Raw genomic sequence first — 19,725 nt, 5'->3', positions numbered from 1 at the left:
ACGGGGTGAGCTCCCGTTGCTCGGTCCCTGTTCCTGCCCACCTAGCAGTTCAAAAGCACGTCAAAGTGCAAGTAGATAAATAGGTACCACTCCGGCGGGAAGGTAAACGGCGTTTCCGTGCGCTGCTCTGGTTCACCAGAAGCAGCTTAGTCATGCTGGCCACATGTCCCGGAAGCTGTCTGCGGACAAACGCCGGCTCCCTCAGCCAATAAAATGAGATGAGCACCGCAACCCCAGAGTCAGTCACGACTGGACCTAATGGTCAGGGGTCCCTTTACCTTTACCTTAGAAGGAAAAGAAGAACCTCAGAATGTTCCTACTGTTTTCTGGGGTGGTGGCATGGACTGGCTGGATGCAGAGGAGTGGTGAGAGGCCCTAGCTGGGGAACCCCCCCCCCCAGGGAATCCTGGGGTGGGGGGAGAAGGCTCAGAGCTAGGGGATTGTGGGGGATGATGGTGCATGGTCAGAAGTAGAAGACTAGGGGGAGGAGGTGTTGGAAGATGAAGAGGCAGCAGGGTTTAGTGAGCAGGAAGAGGCTGTGACAGAGAGCAGTGTAGACTCAGAGGCAGGAGAGTAGGGGGTGGGCAGGAGACAGAGATGAGGCAGGCTGCTGAAGAATCCAGAGAGTCTCTATGGAAAATGAGTGAGGTCCCAACAAAAGAAGAATGGCAACTTAAGTTGATGGGATATGTGCAACTTGCGGACCTAACATATAGAATAAGAGAACAAGAAGAACATACAATCATACCTTGGGTTAAAGATGCTTCAGGTTGTGTTTTGTTGGGTTACAGACCCACTGAAACCCGGAAGTACTGGAACGGGTTACTTCTGGGTTTCGGGGGTCGCGCATGTGCAAAAGTGCTAAATTGCGCTTTGCTCATGCGCAGAAGTGCCAAATCGCAACCCACGCGCCGCACAGATCACGTTCGCAACCCGAGTGTCCACTGTACGTTTAGAGAAGTTTGTGAAATGTTTATTGAATATATGGTGGGGGCGGATTTTGTACTCTTGAAAACATTGGCAGCATTAAGATAAATTCAACAGTGTAAATAAGTTTTGATGGATGCAATAATGGAATACTGAATGGTTTAGTTTATGTAAAATATGCAGGGATTTGTGATATGCAAAATGATGCATGGAAAGAGAAGAAGGGAAATCACTGATATTTTACGGATGTTTAAATGATTATTCTAAATTGTAAAACAGAAAATTTAATAAAAATTATATGTAGAAAAAGAACCCAGAGAGTCTCCCCCTGCTGCTGCGACCAGCTCCCATCCCCCCCTGAGCTCCCAGAACACACAGAGGGGAGATTAGTTGCATGCAGATACGGTCTCTGGCTGTTTGGGGGAAACTCTGGAGAGGAGGAGACAGGCAGCTGTGGGAAGGCGGGGACCTTGAGTCCTCGCAACTGGCTCATTGGGGCAAGACCTGCTGGGAAGAGTTTCTGTGGTCACCTGAGCTGTTTGGGTTTCTAGGAATGAAGAGTTAACTTCACTGGCATTGGTGTTTTTATTGCTGACCATCTCCTGACTCCAGCTCCTGAGTTGCCTGCATGCAACTCCACGCAACTGGCCCACATGCAGTTCCTTGCTGCTTGTAATGCAGGTGTTGCAACTCTAAAGCAGAACCTGGATTCCAGTTTTATGATTTCCAAAGGAAATTGGGGCTGTACAAAATCGGTACATTCTTGTTGGTTTTGCTTTGAGCAGCAGTGATCAGAAATGCTTTCTTTCCTCTCGTTTTACATTCCCTGCTTCCCTGAACATTAGGAATTCCCATGAGCAGCATTCCCAGGGTTAGTTTCCTTTGGAAGGGGAAAGTTGTGCTGTTTTTTTGCAATATACCAGCAGAGCATAATGGAAGGAAACAGGCACTCCTTACCTGCAGCTACTAGAGCACACACATGCCCCAAGGCTTTGCCTCCAGTCTCAGCTAACTCCAGCTAGAAGTTCAAAGGGTTCTCATTTGATCAACCTTTATTAATCCCAAACTCTTCTTTCTCAACTACGTGTCCAGCAAAGCACATATTTTTGAGACCTACACCAGTGCATGTATATTGTCCAACAGTGCTTTCTTTCTAGAAAAAGAGGTACAGGAACTCCTGGCTTTTTGGGGGGGGGGGCGGAGAGGCAAACAAGCAACACTTTTGGGGGGGGGCAAACGCTTCTCCACCTGATTGCTCCACCACCAGCATTGCTGCAAAAGCAAGTTCCGGCTAAAAAAAAGTCCTGTTGCCCATTCAGAAGTCTATGCACAGATATTCAAGTTAAGAAACGTTGCTCATCTTTTGTCAACATCCACAATCACTCATTTAACTCACAGTGTTAAGCTAGCAACTCTTGTTCGTTCAAGGACATTAATATCATCTGGTTTTTTACACTTTTAAAAGGAAAAAAGAAAAGTCTACTTTTCTACACTTTCCCCTAACTTCTGAACACTTGTTCTATTTTTGCAAATTGAAATGTTTGTAGAAATCCAGGTAGAGGCAAGTGCTTCAAGAAGAGCTGAGAATGTGAGGAGGAGAGAATGTGACAAGCAGACTCCAATGATGTCACCGAAGAATTTAGCTTCTCTATGATGACCTGCATGTCATCTCGTACCCTTCTCTATAATCAAATAATAAGAACACACGAACCATTCATTTACAGCAGTCATTTCAAGGGTGCTTTGGCCTTACCTAAATCACAGAGTCCTTGCACATCTCGGCAACAAAAACCTGTAATGATGCATTTGATATCAAGTCTAAGTGAAATGAAATTTCCCCTTAGTGTTTCTGGAGAGCTATGTTCTTTCCGTCTTCCTCTCTTTCCTACTCACCCTGATGCCCACTCTCCAGAGATGGCTTAAATGAAAGGACGCCTTATTTTGCTTCACTTCCTTCCAAAGCCTGGAGCATTCTGCCAAGACCGAAAAGAAAGTCATCTGTGTTTAACCTTCCTTTTTCTTTTTAGTTCTCCATTCAGACAAAGATAAAAGAGAGAGCTTGAAATGAATCAAAGGTATGAGGCAGCAGGGCCTGGTGGACTGAGTTCATATCAGTTCAATTACATGACTAGGCCTGGAGGGCTACCTTGAGCATCTGCTGAGATGATGCCAGGTAGCATCAGATCTGCTCCAGGCATCCTTATTCTTCAGAGGAGCCCTCCTAGATCGGGCCAATGGTCCATCATAGTCCAGCATCCTGTTCTCACAGTGGCCAACCAGATGCCAAAGGGAAGCCCCAAGGTAGTAGCTCATTCACAGTGACTGGCATTCAGAGGCATATAGCCTCTGACAGTGGAGGTGGAACATAGCCAGCTCGATACCCTTCTCCTCTATAAATCTGTCCAATCCTCTTTTAAAGTCGTCCAAGTTGGTGGCATCACTGCCACTGGTGGGAGCAAGTTTCCAGGCTATGTGAAAAAGTCGTTTCTTGTTTGTGTGGTGTAGTGGTTAAGAGTGGTAGACTCGTAATCTGGGGAACCGGGTTCGCGTCTCCGCTCCTCCACATGCAGCTGCTGGGTGACCTTGGGCTAGTCACACTTATCTGAAGTCTCTCAGCCCCCTCACCTCACAGAGTGTTTGTTGTGGGGGAGGAAGGGAAAGGAGAATGTTAGCCGCTTTGAGACTCCTTAGGGTAGTGAGAAAGCGGGATATCAAATCCAAACTCTTCTTCGTCTGCCCTGAATCTTCCAGCGTTCAGCTTCATTGTACATCTAGTGTTCTAGTGTCATGAGGTGTGTGTGGAGGGGTGGAACTTACCTCTTTCCACCTTCTCCACATCTTGCATAGTTCTAAACGCTTCTCTTAAGCCTCTTACTTGCCTTTTCTCTAAACCGAAAAGCCTCCAATTTTGTCAAAAGCAAATTAAACCCGGACTAGCCTTCTACATGAGGCCATAGCCTGGGGATAAGAAGCGATTAGGACAACAAAAGTTCAAGGGAAAATCTTATTTGCAAATGAGTGTGTTCCCTCCCTTCTTTCCTCAAATGAGTATTAGTTTTAAAGTGTTTTAGGGTTGCAGGAGTTGTAAAACGGACATAATAAGCCGCAGGCTGGAGTGAGAGTCAGAGAGAAGCATTTGAGAGCAATGGTTGGAGTCTACTTAAGTCCAAGGCTTCTGTGGAGAAGCCAGAACCTCTTGGGGTGTGAATGCTGTGAATCCCTCCATCATAAGCTCAGGTTGTATAGATGTGTAAATGAACCATATATCATAAAGAAAAGCCTCAAATGTTGTACCTGTTGCTCCTCCATTCCCTTTATCATTTGGGTTGCCATTTTGTGAACCTTTTCCAGCTCGGCAGTATCTCTTTTTTGAGGTGTGGTGACTAGAACACTAAGTACATAGCATTTCAGCTGGGAGAGCACCAGAGGTTTCTGCAACAGCATTGCAACACTGACAGTTTTCTTTTCAATTCCTTTCCTAAAATGATTCCTTGCATGGCATTCACCCTTTTCCAGAGCTGCTGAATACTGAGAAGTGGCTGAGCTGGTGAGCTTTGCATCTCTAGCTCATTCACTGGATTCTAGTGCTCTGCATCTGCCTAATCTCTTGTTTCTTCTATTCACAGGCTGGCCATGGGTGACACTCTCTGTTTGGGGGTTCCTCTATTGCTACTCTCATGTTGGGATTGAATGGCAACAGACTTACAGCAGGCATTAGCAGTTATTGGAAGGGAAGCCCTCTAGACCTCCCAAGAAGGGACCTTTGACCTATGAACCCCATCTTGTGTCTCTCGATGTACAATGCCATACCAGTATACCAGTGTATCCTGACATGCTGCCCATCAAGAGGTGTAGGAATTTCTCATCTGTATGCATTTGCCAAAGCCTTTGAAACTCTGGAAGTCATTGTAAGATACATTGGGGGGGGCATTAAATCAATGCAAATGTTTTAAAAATGTATTTGTCTCTCAAGATGCTATTTATAGATCATAACTATTTGAAGATATGTTTTTAATGTGGAGGTTTTTTTATAAAAAAAATATGTAGGTATGGGGATGTGGGTGTCGCTGTGATCTAAACGACCAAGCCTCTCGAGCTTGCTAATCATAAGGTCGGCAGTTCAAATCCACACAATGGTGGTGAGCTCCCATTGCTCTGTCCCAGCTCCTGCCAACCTAGCAGTTCAAAAGCACACCAGTGCAAGTTGATAAATAGGTACCGCTGCAGCAGGACGGTAAACTTCGTTTCCGTGCACTCTGACCTCCGTCACGGTGTTTCATTGCACCAGAACCAGTTCAGTCATGCTGGCCACATGACCCAGAAAACTGTTTGCGGACAAACGCTGGCTCCCTCGGCCTGAAAGCAGAGATGAGCGTTGCACCCCATATTTGACTAGCATTTTATGAATTCGACTGGACTTAACCATCCCGGGGTCCTTTACCTTTATCTAATGTGGATATGTATGACTATATAATCTGGTAAGTTCACGAGACCCAGCCAAAGTTAAGGATGTGAACTGCCCTGAGACCCCCGGGTATAGGGCGGTATATAAATTCAATAAATAAATAAAAATTTGAGATTGGAATCCTTTGGTCCTAGCAGGGGGTAGTAAAAAGCACTTTATCCACCTTCATTCTCCTCCCACCATTTTTTGGGATTGCCAGGAAGGTAATATTGGCAAAAATAAAAATACAAAACACCTCCAAATAGTATTCTAGTACCATTTTTACATCCCTCACCCCCAGAATTCCAGCAGTCAATTACCTGGAAGCAGGATCCTTCGATTTTAGAAATTTTGAAGAGAAGACGATTTTTTGATACCATTATCTTTTGTTACTCATTATTCCGCATGTTTTTAGGAGGAAAAAATGTTTACAGATTCTATTTTGATAACATATTGTACTGATTTGGTCTTTTTTCCCTGGTTGTTGCATGTTGGAAGGTGTGAACTACCGAGTGTCTTGGCTCACTGTAAGACATTTCTCATGACATGTTATGTCAACCCCTGGCTTAGTGTGATCTCCTGGAGAGCTGCTGACAACCATGTCTCCTTCTCTGATCCTTTTCACTGCTGCACCAGGCTGCGCTAAACCATAGTTTGGCTTAGCATGTCATCCAAACAAGGCTTTCAACTAAATCCAGAATCGTTAATTTGGAATCACATTCATAGAAGAAGGTTGAAAATTTGAGTACAAAAGTGAAATGAAAGAGAAGAGTTTTGAGAAAGGATTAGGGATGAATAAAAGGTTGGTACAGTAAACAGTCTCAAATTGATTTTTAATTGATTGACACTGTTATATCAAAATGGATGCAATATAAATGTTTAAAACCTACCACAAGACCCAGTTTGAAAGCAAGCCCATACCTTTAAGTATTTACACCATCAGTCCATCTGCTCTTAGGCCATGGAATAAAAATGACAGAATCTTGGCCCAAAATGGCATGCTAATTGGGCTCTATTCTGGCCTACTGCTTACTTCACTGACAGCTACTCCTTTGAGGCCAAGGTTGTGGATCTAGAGGAGATAATTTGTTCTTTTGGCATGTGAACCTCTGGCCTGCGTCACATCTCTTGTCTCCATGTGACATCTCCATCTGGCTGTTGTGTACCCAGGAATTAGAGTGGCAATATCATTTCACAAAAAAAGCATTTATGAAATTCCTAGAGGGGCACATCTGAATTCCAATCCAGTAAATATGTGTGTCAGCAAACTGGTCTTGGGAATAGGGTGGTCACTTCTGCATTGCCGCCGCCCCCCAAAGGAGCACAGTTTTGCATATAATTTGCCTGACTCATCTGCAAAAATGCAAATTTAGAAATAATAAGAAGAGAGAGTTTGGATTTGATATCCTGCTTTATCACGACCCTAAGGAGTCTCAAAGCGGCTCACAATCTCCTTTCCCTTCCTCCCCCACAACAAACACTCTGTGAGGTGAGTGGGGCTGAGAGACTTCAGAGAAGTGTGACTAGCCCAAAGTCACCCAGCAGCTGCATGTGGAGGAGTGGAGACACGAACCTGGTTCACCAGATTAAGAGTCTACCGCTCTTAACCACTACACCACACTGGCTCTAATCAAAACAGAAATACATCTCACCATAGAAGGGAAGACCGTGACCTTCCTGTTTGCTCAGTGTGCAGTTGAGGTGTTGCTCACAGTTTATGGGCAGCTTTGAGGCCCTCATGCCCTTCCTAGAGTTCTTTATCTTTAAATGGCAGTGTCAGGGACTGGACTGAAGAGGAATGCTGGGGACCGCCCCTCCTCCTCCTGAACCTTCCCGAGAACAGGAGGACAGTATAGATTTAGAATAGTGGTTTGTAGAAGGTCATAGTTCAGAGGCTGCAGAGGGGAGAAGCTGGAAAACATTGGAAGAGGAGCAGCAGGAAGAAGAAGCACCAGGGGAGAGACAGCTGACAGACTCAGTGTCTTTGGAAAGCATTCCTGACACTGCTCCCAGGACCAGGCAAGCATTGAGGGTAGTCAGACAGAAAGCTCAGAGGCAGAAAGCTCAGATTAGCTGATGCAGCCACGACGTAGAATAGGAGAGACAGAGGGGGTGGGACCTTACTCAGAGCAATGCCATTATCATAGGAAGACTGCATTCCTTCATTGCTCTCTGTGAATTACAGTGGTACCTCAGGTTACAGATGCTTCAGGTTATGGGTTGCGCACTGTGCCAAACCTGGAAGTACCGGAATGGGTTACTTCGGGTTTCGGTGCTCGTGCATGCGCCGAATCGCAACCTGCACAGACACGGCACTGCGGGTTGCAAACGCTGTGGGTTGCGAACGTGCCTCCCGCATGGATCACGTTCGCAACCCGAGGCTCCACTGTATTGAATAAATTGCTTGGGAAGAACCTTTATTGTTTGTCTGCTTCTTGGCTGCCACCGTGGGAAGGATTGGATTCCCTGAAGTCTGACAGGCAGTTGGAGCAGAAAGTCCCTTGAACAGAGGAGAGGCCTGTCGCCTCATAGCCCTTCAGATAGAGCAGGGTGGTCCAATATGCCCTCAAGGCCTTTCTTGGCAGCCATCAGCAGCATTTGACAACTCTACCCACAGCCCTAGCACTGCCTTCCCAAAGCTGCATAAGGAGGCGGTCTTTGGGAAGGTGGCGTGAGGGCTCTGATAGGGTCCTCAGGTCCTCCACCCTCCTTCCCAAAGCCTTGTTAGCACTTTCCCATCTTCAGAAGGAGGTGGGAGGGCTCTAAGAACCTGCCACCTCCTTGCACCTCCTTCACAAAGCCCAGTGCCTCTCTTAGCCGGCTTGGGAAGGCAGCACAAGGGCAGGGCACATCAAATTTTGGCAGCATGAGGGCTGGCAGGGACATCAAAATTAGATATGTGAGATATGTGAGATGCAACAAGCTAGCATAAGGCAATTGCCATTTTGCAACAGTTCTATTGGTACAATCAGACTAATTGGTGCTCTCTCTCATTCTGCCTTGATTACAAATTGTGCACTAAGCTTTGCTCCCATATCGGTTTCACATCAGAGAATGAAAAGCTTCTTAGTTTGGCTAATCTGCTCAAAGCAGGTCAAAGCAGGGCGGGAGCTTAACTTCTTTAAAAAAGAAAAATCCATGAAATAGTCAATTATAACAATAGCATCATGACGTTCTTTTTGCTTTAGTATACATCGATTTACATATGCCCTGAACTTGCTGTTTCTGATTTGTCCTGTAGGTCACTTGATTACGCAATTTCCCCCCAGAACTTTGGAGCAGCGCTTTTTACAAAACTGACAAGTTTGCCAATAAAGCCCACCTACTTAAAGGAGTCCTTATGGCAGTAGATAAACGTGCTGAGCAAGGACTAGGAAACCTAGATCAAAGGAAGAGAACCCTTCTCAGACCAAGGGCCGTATTCCCTTGTTCTCAACCTTCTGAGGGCCACATGCCAATGGGTGGGGCCACAGCAAAAGTGGGGAGGAGCAACAGTGGGAGGATAACCCCCCCCAAAAGGACGAATGTCCATTAGCCGATTTCCTCAGTGAAAAGTTATAAGTCAATACATCGCAAAAGGAGGCCTACTCCCTGTGTTAACTCAGCAAAGCAAGAAATCCAGCACATATTAATATGTGAGAGGATTTGCATTACAGAAAATATTTGTGCTGGGTAAAGAATTAGAAGGCACCCTAAGGAAAACAGGACCTATGTTTCTGTAAAATAACACAGCCTACACTGAAGAAGTATGCATGTACACGAAAGCTCATACCAATAACAAACTTAGTTGGTCTCTAAGGTGCTACTGAAAGGAATTTTTTATTTTGTTTCGACTATGGCAGGCCAACACGGCTACCTACCTGTAAACAGCCTACACTCTTAGAGTAATGAGGCTGCCATCTTTTCTTCTTGCTGGGTTTTTTTTTTTAAAAAAAACTGAAATAAAAATACTGCCGGTTAGGTGCATTTGCCTCCCATAACCCTTTGCCTGCAGACTGTGTTACGTCAGGCTGCCTAACAAGATGTGTCCCCAGCTGAACGCAGGGATGAATCACCTACAACTGGAGCTTATTATGGACGGATCATCAAAACTGGTGTGCTCCTTGCCTTGGGGCAGGCCGTGACAGCTCCCAGCAAGCAAGCTTATCGGAGATGTCACTTCGAGACCCAGGAGAAGAGGAGCGAGACGAGGAATGCGCTCTGATCATAGTACGAGAGACACCCGTTGGGGCCAAGCTGTAGAATGATGTTGTTTTCATATCTCTTGTACTTTCACCTGCCCTGTGGAAAGAGGAGAACCTCAAATGCCATCTAGCCCAACCCCCAGCCAATGCAGGAAATCCATTCAACCTTTGCTAACAAGAACCTGTAAGGATGTAGATCTCTTTCTGGACAGGGACATTAAGAGCAAGTCCTTGATTGATCACCTTCTCATGGCAGCTTAACAAAAGTTGAATCCTGGAGGTGCCTCAAATGAGCAACTGTTGACTAGTGGTATTGATAAAATAATTATAACAATAATTTATTATTTATACCCCGCCTATCTGGCTGGGTTTCCAGCCACTATTGGTAAGTGTGGTTTTTCGCTAAATGAAAAATTGACAAGTAAATTAAAAACAATACCATGTTGTCACAAAAATGATTCATTTATTAACACAAGGTATTATTTTATTGCTTTTGTAAATTTAAAAGACAATAGTCCGGAGCCCGTCATCACATTAGGTGAGAAATTGAGAGAACTCAGAGGGCTTCACATGATTCGATTTATCAGTTTGCTAAAGTGTTGCTTTATATTTTTATCTTTCTCATGCTTTCTGAATTCCACATCCCCAAGAAGAACATCTGCTTCTTTGTAACTGAAAGTCTCCTGTTTTGAGCCAATGCATCTGAATCATTCGTGGAGGAAGTATCCACATGTGTGGTCGTTTGTTTTATTATTGCTGAAAATCAATAAAAACATTTTTTTAAAGAAAAAAACCGCTAATGAAGAGGGGAATCTATCCTTCCATGCACTGATGCTACTTACCATTTATACAGCGTTAAAAAAAATTGCAAGGAGATTTGTGGACATCAGTGTGTGTGATCTCACAATGCCCTGGTGAGAGATACTTTTCCAAGGCTGCCATGGACCAGAAATTCAAAGTAGTGTTGCTTTTTACCTTTTACTGCGATGACTTTTGATGCAGCCATGTGGTGTCAGATCTGCTGCCTCACTTCCCCTCCCTCTACCTTTGCTCTCTGCCTTCCTTCCATCAATTTATTCTCTTTGCCTTTTGCTCCGTTTTATTGATGTACGAATTTGCTAAGAAGCCAATTTTAATGTGCTTTTGTCGATGTATAAGGCCTTTGTAAGCCAACAAAAGAACCCTGCCTTTGGTTTCTTAGCAAATTGCCAGCCGGTGTGGTTCTTTCAGAAGTGGCATCACATGCTTGGCGTCCTACTCAGCAGCGACGCTGCGGCATACCTTCCTAGCTACAGCTTTCAGTAGCTCAGTCTTGAGGTTGCCAATGCAGGGACCACAGTGACTCAGACTATCCCTTGGTGACACAATAACCCCTGACAATCAATTGTTTAATCCAGTGCTTTTTTTCTTTAAAAATGTTTAGGGGTACTCTCATTTTGACTCAAGAAAATCACCTTTTTATAGTTCAAATCGGGGGGGGGGGGGGGTGGATAAATACAGTAAATGGACAAAAGTGCAAAGAACATGCATTACCTCATATTACACAGCTGACAGCTCACAGTAACTTCCACGATGGCATGAGGTTGAGACTCAGGAAACACGAGGAAAGGAAAGGAAGCCACCATTGGAGGTGGTAGCAACAAAACTGACCAATCACCGTGCTAGATTCCAACTCCTACTTCACACATTAAAAGCTCGCTTCTGTCTGAGACTCAGGAAACACCGTGACAGAAAATGACAGCCTATGAGAAGTTTTCGCCTGGCACCTAAAGATATGTAATGAAGGTACCAGGGGAGCCTCTCTGGCGAGAGTATTCCACAAATGGGAAGCCACCTCAGAAAATGTTCCTATATTAACTTATTGTTAGATTATTGATTCCCGCCCCGCCCCCTGCTTTTTGTGCTGGAATACAGGGTTATGTCCCAGTGATGCCAAGGGCTTTTGACCCAGGAGAGGTGTCCGCTAGCAGAGAAGGCGATGATTTTCACTGATTCTCCAAGGCCCAGAACAGTTTTTGCTTAGGGGAGTACTCTGGATGGGAGGAAGAGAAACAGCAAAAATTGGCTGCTCCCTGCCCTCTTTTTTTTAAAGGAGAAGCCTCTCCTGGAGCAACAATCTTAAAAGGACTAAAGGAATTACACCCGTAGATTATTGAGCACTGCCCTGGAATCCTAAGGGTGGTAAATAAATTAAAACTTTAGAGCCAAGGCCTGCTTGTCATGAACTCTGGAATCCTGAACTGTGGCAATTAATTTCTGGAATCCCCAATTATGGAATTCAGAGCTGTCCATGTTTACAAAACCACAGAGACCACATGGGCAATGCCTCCCATGAGAGAGAACTCAAAAGTGTTTTTTTAAAAAAAATGGCAGAGCAATCAATAGTTTCACATGCATTCAGAAATAATCAGGCAGCCTTTGAAAGGAAACTTAAAATTACAGTCATTTGTCCAAGCAGAAAATCACACACTGCAGAGGCAAGACACTGTAATGTATAAAATAGTTTATTACTATAATAAATAAAATTAAAATTTGTCTTTACAAATATTATTTGTGCTTGTTTAAAAATGTCAGTAAGGGGGTATTTATTCATGTCTTGTGACAGCAACTTTATCAGGACATTCCAAAACAGGAGATATATACTCTCTCTACTGGCAGCTTTTTCAGCTGACCACAAAAATAGTATCTACTTATTCATCTTTGTTTTATTCATGCTCAGTAAGACAAAGTGACAAATGCAAAGAAATAATCAAAAAAGAGATAGTATTTGGTGGATTCTGGAAAGGAGAAAAACAAGTGGAGTACATTTTCTTTTAAAGTGCCAGAAAAACTGCATTACTGGATATCCGTAAAGTGTCCATGCAGATGTGGAAAAGGAAGGTTTCCAGGTGATGGAAAAATATGGAGCGTATGAAGGTACAATAATATAACACATTCATTATGAAAAGTCATATTACTTCGTTTAGCAGTTCATCCTGATACAAGATTATTGAATCTTTCTATTATTCAAATGATTCCTTTCAAAACAGAGGACATTAAATAGGAATAAGACCAATGGGGTGGGGAGGGAAATCATTGCCCTTTGAAAATCTCTTTCAAAATAAAAATAAAAATGAGCATTTATTCCTTTAAAAAATCCCAGACACCTCCAGCATTGGTAGTTCTAATTCCAGTTACAATAACATTGTGGGATTTGTCACACCGGGTCCTACAACACTTGGGCGTCATGTGGAGATAGACGATGGCAGCAGAAGAAGCACACTACCTTGGTCAAGAAGAATGGGTGTGAATACACAAAACACTTTTAGCAGCATGAGGTGTCAGCTCCCTGATATATAAAAGTGTCTGTGGCAATGGCGATGAAGTGTCCTTGCAGACGAACGGGGGGGGGGGGGGGAAGGCTACAGAAAAACTAGTCAGAAGGCAATATGTGGAGAAATAAATCGAATTACCGATGCACGATTTCCATTAGACTTAAGAAATCTAATCAAAGTGCTTTATATCTTGAGGCAACACTGTAGTGAACACTATACAGAAGGGTAGAAAGGGAGTCCATGACAGCATCATAGTTTCAACTCTTTATCACTGACGGAAAGGGGTCTTAAGGCTAAATGTTAAAAACAACTTATTGCAAGAAGCTTTGTTTTCGTACTTAGCGCAAATCCATCCTTGCCACAGCAGTGTGTGGCATGAGGGTGCGGTGGGGGAAAACAACTCAGATCAAAGATACTGTACTAATGACAGTGTTTCTTATATAACTGCATTCTGGGAAGCCTCCCAGTGAGGATCCCTGTCTTTGAAATGCTTATTATTACTTTGAAATGCAGATGATTGGTTATTCCCTCCTACGCCCCTAGAGGCTGCGTTGCCTGACTGTTTTCCACTGAGTCAGAAGCCAAGGAGTCAACGGCCACCCTTGGCACAAGCGCAGTCGCACCAAGTTGGGCAATGCAGCATGGAGGGGCGCCTGCAAACCATGGCGCTCAGAGAGGGTCAGCTTTGCGAAAAGGGCAGCTTAAGAAGCACCTGCAGGTGACCTGTGGCAGTGGCGAGAAAGCACCACCAGTGGGTATATATTTCACTCCACTCGCATGCCAAACCTTGCTCCAAAGCAGGGGAGGCTAAACCGCAGTCCTCAGGCCAGATTGGGGAAGCTGCGAGGAGTGGCCTGCCAACCCACCGCAGTTTTGCCTCCAAATCTCAGTGTTGTAGTGCTCAGTGTGGAGATCAAATGATTAAATCCCTCTGCCTGCCCGGTAGGAGATCAAATGATTAAATCCCTCTGCCTGCCTCCTCTGAAGAGCAGGCATAGGAGTTTTGTCTCTCAGTCGCAGCACTGAGCCTCAGAGTACTGAGATTGGGAGGTTAAGTGCTGTGTCGGCAAAAAGTAAAAGGCAAAAGCTCTCTCCATGGTGGTGGTCCTTGAAGCACAGCCTTTTGCTCATCACATATTGCGCTCCCCCATCTTCGTGCTTGGGTGGGGATGATTTTTTAAGAGACCCTCATTGTGCCTTAAGGGAGGGAGAGATAGAGAAAGAGTTGTGTATGTGTGTGTATGCCTGCATGTTTACGTGCAATTTGTATTTGCATTTGTGGTGTGTGTGTGTGTGTGTGTATGCGCGTGCATGAACGCACACTCACACAAATTATATTTTGACCTTGCCCACCATTGACAGGTGGTCCGTGCAGGGGTGACTGCCAATACGACCCTTGGGTCAGAAAAGGCCAGCCACCACTGTCCTGTAAGAAATATAGTACCTATCTAAATATCCTACATTTTCTACATTTTAGACTACTGGATCTAGGCATGGAAAAACAGGAATCATATATATTCTATACTTCGCATACGCTTCCCATAAAGGACACAGGGCATGGCTGTTCCCAAGGGGCTTTTTCACCCATAAGAAAAAAACTGGGCCTTGCTTCAGTTGGTCTGTAATGCAGATGGAAAGCTATGGCAGATGTCAGTCTTCCACACACAACCAATAGTCAGATATTCAAGCACATTCGAGACCCAAATGCAATTTAATGTAATACGGGAATATATACTAAAACCGTGGTCAGTGCCAAAACTCAGTAAATGCTGACCAGATCCTGGTTCAGAACCCCCATACCCAGGAGTAGCTAGTATCCTAATATGTTGCCACTGGACCTGCTTCAGAACTACTGCTATACAAAAACATAGGAAGATAGGAAAGTTCCTATTAGAACATTGGTCCATCTTGCCCAGCCCTGATAGCCAGTGGCTCTCCAGTTTCAGACTGAGGGTCTCTCACATCTCTATCTGAAAATGACGGGGATTGAACCTGGGACCTTCTGCATGCAAAGCAGCTGATCTCCCACTGAGCTATGGCCCTTCCCAGGTGAATACAGTTTTGCTTCCATTATGTCATTGAGGGGCAAAAGTGATTTGTGCCTGCTGGGTTTCCTAGGTCATGAATTGGGACCTTTGGCCCTTCAGGTGTCACTGAGCTCCATTCCAGCCCCATCTGGCATTGCCTATTAGATAGGTCACCGTTCGCCAACCTGACTCTAGGCCCTTGAATCCTCAGCCCTCTTCTTCGTCACCACCTTATCGCTGCAAAGGAGGAGAGCTACAGATTTCGCTGGCTCATCTGGGGAGTCCAAAGAAAGCACATGAGCTAAACAATATGAGAGGGTGGCAATAGGAAAAGTGGCAAGGGGTGTTGCACCAGCAGTCCCTGACGTGCAATGAGCACAACTCCTGAAATTCCTGGAACTACAATTTTGTACCACAACAATCCCATCCATGCAACAACCAAGGGCTCCGTGAACAAAAGCAGGCACTTTCTGCAGCACAAAGTAGGGCGGGCACACACACACACACTGTGGCAGCATCACAATTTTTTTTGCAGCTTTCTGCACACTTGTTGCACTATGAAAGGCCTGGATGAGAGGAGCTACTCCTCAACAGCAGAAGGGAGGAATCAGTGCAAGATCTGATTCCCCACCTCTTGAAATTTGTCTCAAGGTCGGGGCAACATATTTTTCCCACCACCCTGTGCCCTGTGGCACAATTAATGTATTTATTTATTTCTGCCCTCCTTGCCTGCAATTTCTCATACAAGCCTGGCACTGGAAGGTTTGTGCCAGCCAGCTTGGAAGATCTTCACTTTTAAAATTAAAAAGCCATAGGTATTGAAACAAAGGAAATCCAGCTCACTTTACATGCAGCCAAGCACACGCAACAGCCAGTGACCTTGTGCGAACACACCCACATCCCCTTACGCGCCAAGAGATGCGTCTAGCTAGTGTGGGGCTCAAAAGGGACTTGGGAGTCCACCATCTAAATTAGCTGTGGCTGTAAAAACCCATCTCCAGTCTTGTATCTTCATGGCTGAATGAAGTGGCCATGCTGATGTGGTCTATGTGCTGCACATTTCATGCACATTGAAATCTCATCCAAGGCAGAGACCGCAATTCTGGCCTTAAGATTATGCTCATGTTTCCCTCAAGGGTTAAATATTAATCGCCTCCTTATTTACACAGAAAGACATCTAATACAGCTCTGAGATTTCTGCATAAGAGTCCTGGGTGCCCTGACATTTGTTAGACCATATCCCAGCGGCACAGTTACAATTCAATCAAAGTATACTATAGAAATATTAAGCAGAAAAAGGAAATTAAACACCCCCGCCCCACTGCAGATTAACACAATCCTCATTGCTGAACTGGACCAACAGAATACATTTGTCCACTGGGGGAAGACTTCTGTTATTGTTTTGATATCTTGATCGCAGAGTGAAGAATATGCTGTGAATTGTCCAATAACACTAATTATAGACGGAACTAATGCAGACACACGTATTGTGTAGCTGCATAATCACATACACATTTATTAATAAAGATTGCTTTTTAAAAAATAATAATAAAATCGTGTTTTAAATGGGTCCACGCCAACTCTATACTGAGTCGAAACAAAGAAACAAAAATCACCAGGATGTTCACAGCAAATAGCTCTTTCGATTCATTAAGTGAAGGAGTGTAGATGCAGAACATCACCTTCGGAGCTGTTAAACTGGATGTTCTCGGGGAAATCGGGACACCGCTGTAAATGAAATTTAAAGCAAGAAGGGTGTTTTTAATATTGCACAGGAAATCTCCAACAGAAACACATGTATCTGAAGACACACAAAGTTTAAAAATATGGGTGTCGGATTCTGAGAAGAATTTGCATCATTTCAGAGATTTGCTCCTCCCCCCACCTCTTTTTTAAAGCCCTGAAATTGAGTACAAATTAAATTTGATTTATCTGGTAACCTCCAAAGTCATTTCACCATGATAAAGATCAACAGTTGAGTGTCTTCTACTAAGATTATTCCCCTGACTGTGGGAAAGTGTTACATTGTACCACAATGGGGCAGCAGTTTTCAGCATCTATGGTGAAAAGGATATTTCTTTTACCCATTTTGCCTATTTCCAAGGGCATATTTAAACGTAGCAAGCTTTGCTTATATTTTCCTCTTCCCTCTGCTCTTTACATGTGTTACAATTCACCCGCTTGCAAATAACTTTCTTTGTGTTTAGCTGTGGGTGCCCTGTGTTGCAAGTTTCTTCCTGGTTCTCTGAATTGTAGCTATCTTACTGATACTATGAATGGAAGAATAAAGGGGATCAGAATGCATTGGGGGGGGGGGGATAAGAGCACAATAATTCAAGGAATAATTCAACTTGAGACATCAAGCCAAAGGCAGCATTCCATGTTCAATAGACTCCTTTTGCTCTTATCTAGGAGTGCAGAAATTGGGCTGGGGCAGTAGAGCTGAGCCTAACTTTCTTGACCAAATTTTGAAAAAATTCTCTTCTGAGCTTCTCCTGATCTATTAAAGAATTCCAGTCCTCCGCTGTATAATACTTTGCATAATGACCTCCCCAGTTTTGCCTTCCATAATTGCCCTCCAACTGTAAATCTTGTTTTAACGTGATGTATTTTTTTTTAGTGTAGCAAGAAACAATTTGGTCCCTAGCTGATTGCTTCCCCACCCACCAAAATAAATGAACTTTCAAGTGAGCTGAAATTTCACAGGAAACAATTTTCTGATTGTTGTTGTTTGTACAATCTTTTTCAAGTTCCTTTTAAACTGTTGAAATAATTTCAGCCCTGGCCTGAAGAATATTCAGTGAAATCCCCTGCCTTTTGCTGCCAACAAAGGCATGGAGAATTCTGAGGGGCCACTTTCTCTCAGCCCCTGTGTGGCTTGTCAAAAATCTGAGAGATTGCAACATGTTTATTAAGCCCCTGGCAGAACACATTTTATGGCTGGTGGACTGTATTCGGCTAGGCAGGGCACATGTTGTATTGATCTGTGTTAATTGGTTGGTTCTTGAATTTGCCTTGAAAGTTAACCTGTAGTTGCTTGATTCCACATTGGGGATCTTTAGCATTGCTGAGACACTGCTTTTCTGCAATGAGCTGGAAGTGTAATTAAAATGGGTTCAAGTGGTACTTAATATAAGGTGATATTATCCAGTCACGTCTTTTGCCATGGCCAAGAGCTTATTCTCAAGTAAGTCCCATTCTGCAAAGGTCCCCTGTAAGGTTAATTAGTAGCTTCCATCTTGCAGCTTCTGCCTCCTTTACTGGTTGGGTGTTTTTCCCCCTCAGTGAGATGCTACGTCTCTTTATGGTATGCATAGTTTAGCATTACATGCATGGGCCTCAGGTTTAGGAGCTCCTCCTCTTCTGGCACTCCCATAGGACTTTCTCAGTTATATCTTATAGTTATTAGCATTAACTATGTCTTACAGATGCAAGCTAATATCAGATTGTGGTTAATGATCCGTAGCTTGTTTCGCACAAGAAGCAATAACCAAAGTTCCTAGGTTGGGCAGAACAATAAACTATGGTTCCGTTTTCCTTCTCGTGGCAGTACTAGAGGAGGTGAGCTGTGTTCCCACATGTGTTGCTAAATGTAAATAACTTGACAAGTAGACAGACGGATAGGGCACTCATAGAATCACCAAACTGCAGAGTTGGAAGGGACCATGAGAGTCAAATAATCCAACCCCCCCCCCAATGCATGATTCTTTTGCCCAACATGGGGCTCAAGGCCATGACCCTGAGATTAAGAGTCTCATGCTCTACCAATTGGACACAAAGCAGTAAAAGCTGCAAGAGGTGCAAGGGGCAGCTTTTAATGAAAGACAACAGCAGCCTTTAACGGCTTGGTGCTGCTGAAGAAACGACACTGGACTGCAATGATTTAGTCTCTAGTGTAAGTGAATAAAGGATAGCAATGTGAGGAAGGGCTATTGCAGAAGCAAGACTGTCTGGCAATGGTGGGGCCTTGCTGCCAAGATCTTGCAAGCAAGCACAGTTCCACATCAGGTTGGCACGAAGGAAACATTAGAATCTAATGATGTACTCATTTGGAAAAAATAAGCTTAATTCAACAGAAAGTACTTTCTGCTTCCTCGGCTATTCTATCCACTGCATACCTTTGCAGAATAGGAAATCAGTTTTTCATATCATTCTGGAGTGGATGCCCTTGGAATCTTAAATCCTGAAATTCTGGCACTGCAAAGTGGAACGTGGGAAACTGCTTTACCCAAAATCAGACCATTGGCCCATCTAGCTCAGTATAGTCTACACTGACTGGCAGCAGGTCCACATGGTTCTAATGGAGATCTTTTACCTGGAGATGCTGGGGACTGAATCTGGAACCTCTTACATGCAGAGCATCTTCTCTACCTCTGGGATATGGCCACTACCCTATATTATAAGCCTATAGAGTTTCTCCCTCCCCTTCTCTCGCACCTTCTCTCACACACCTATATATAGATATTAAATCCAAGCATCAAGCAAATAAAACTATTTGTTGGTTATCCACTTAAAGCCTTTCACTTAATAGCCTTTGGTACACAAAATCAGACAAACTTATTAATCCTGTCACCCTGTTCAAACATATGGCTTTTCATTGAGGGAGTAATGAAATAAATCTGCAGACATTTTCATATTGATAAACAATAGATTTGAAGGGAGGAAAATAAACCCTGCTTTCTTTAATTTTGGAACGGTGCTTAGATGTGTCACATAAGCAGCATCACAGCATGTGTTCTTCCCAAACTGGAACTGCCTTTCTGGTTTTGGCAAATGCCAGTGTTCAAAATAAATGCATTTGCTGGACTCAAAAGTGCTTCTTGTGCAAG

General features: G+C 44.0%; 2 protein-coding genes across 6 annotated transcripts in view; one reads left to right on the top strand and one right to left on the bottom strand.

Annotated features, from left to right (window-relative positions):
• The window catches only part of HHAT (hedgehog acyltransferase), a 169,795-nt gene extending 164,912 nt beyond the window's left edge, over positions 1–4,883 (top strand). For both annotated transcript variants that reach the window (XM_083733553.1, XM_083733554.1), the window contains exon 12: positions 4,554–4,883. In XM_083733553.1, the coding sequence (XP_083589679.1) occupies positions 4,554–4,645 (92 nt within the window). In that variant the 3' untranslated portion in view covers positions 4,646–4,883. The remainder of the gene's footprint in view (positions 1–4,553) is intronic.
• Positions 4,884–15,221: 10,338 nt separating this feature from the next.
• Positions 15,222–19,725, bottom strand: part of KCNH1 (potassium voltage-gated channel subfamily H member 1) — a 218,021-nt gene continuing 213,517 nt past the window's right edge. For all 4 annotated transcript variants that reach the window (XM_083733198.1, XM_083733194.1, XM_083733196.1 and 1 more), the window contains exon 12: positions 15,222–16,624. The gene's annotated coding sequence lies outside the window, so the exon portion shown is untranslated. The remainder of the gene's footprint in view (positions 16,625–19,725) is intronic.

The sequence above is a fragment of the Podarcis gaigeae genome, assembly GCF_964106915.1.
Source record: "Podarcis gaigeae genome assembly, chromosome: 3".
Classification (NCBI taxonomy): domain Eukaryota; kingdom Metazoa; phylum Chordata; class Lepidosauria; order Squamata; family Lacertidae; genus Podarcis; species Podarcis gaigeae.
This window is presented reverse-complemented; position numbering and strand designations above follow the sequence as displayed.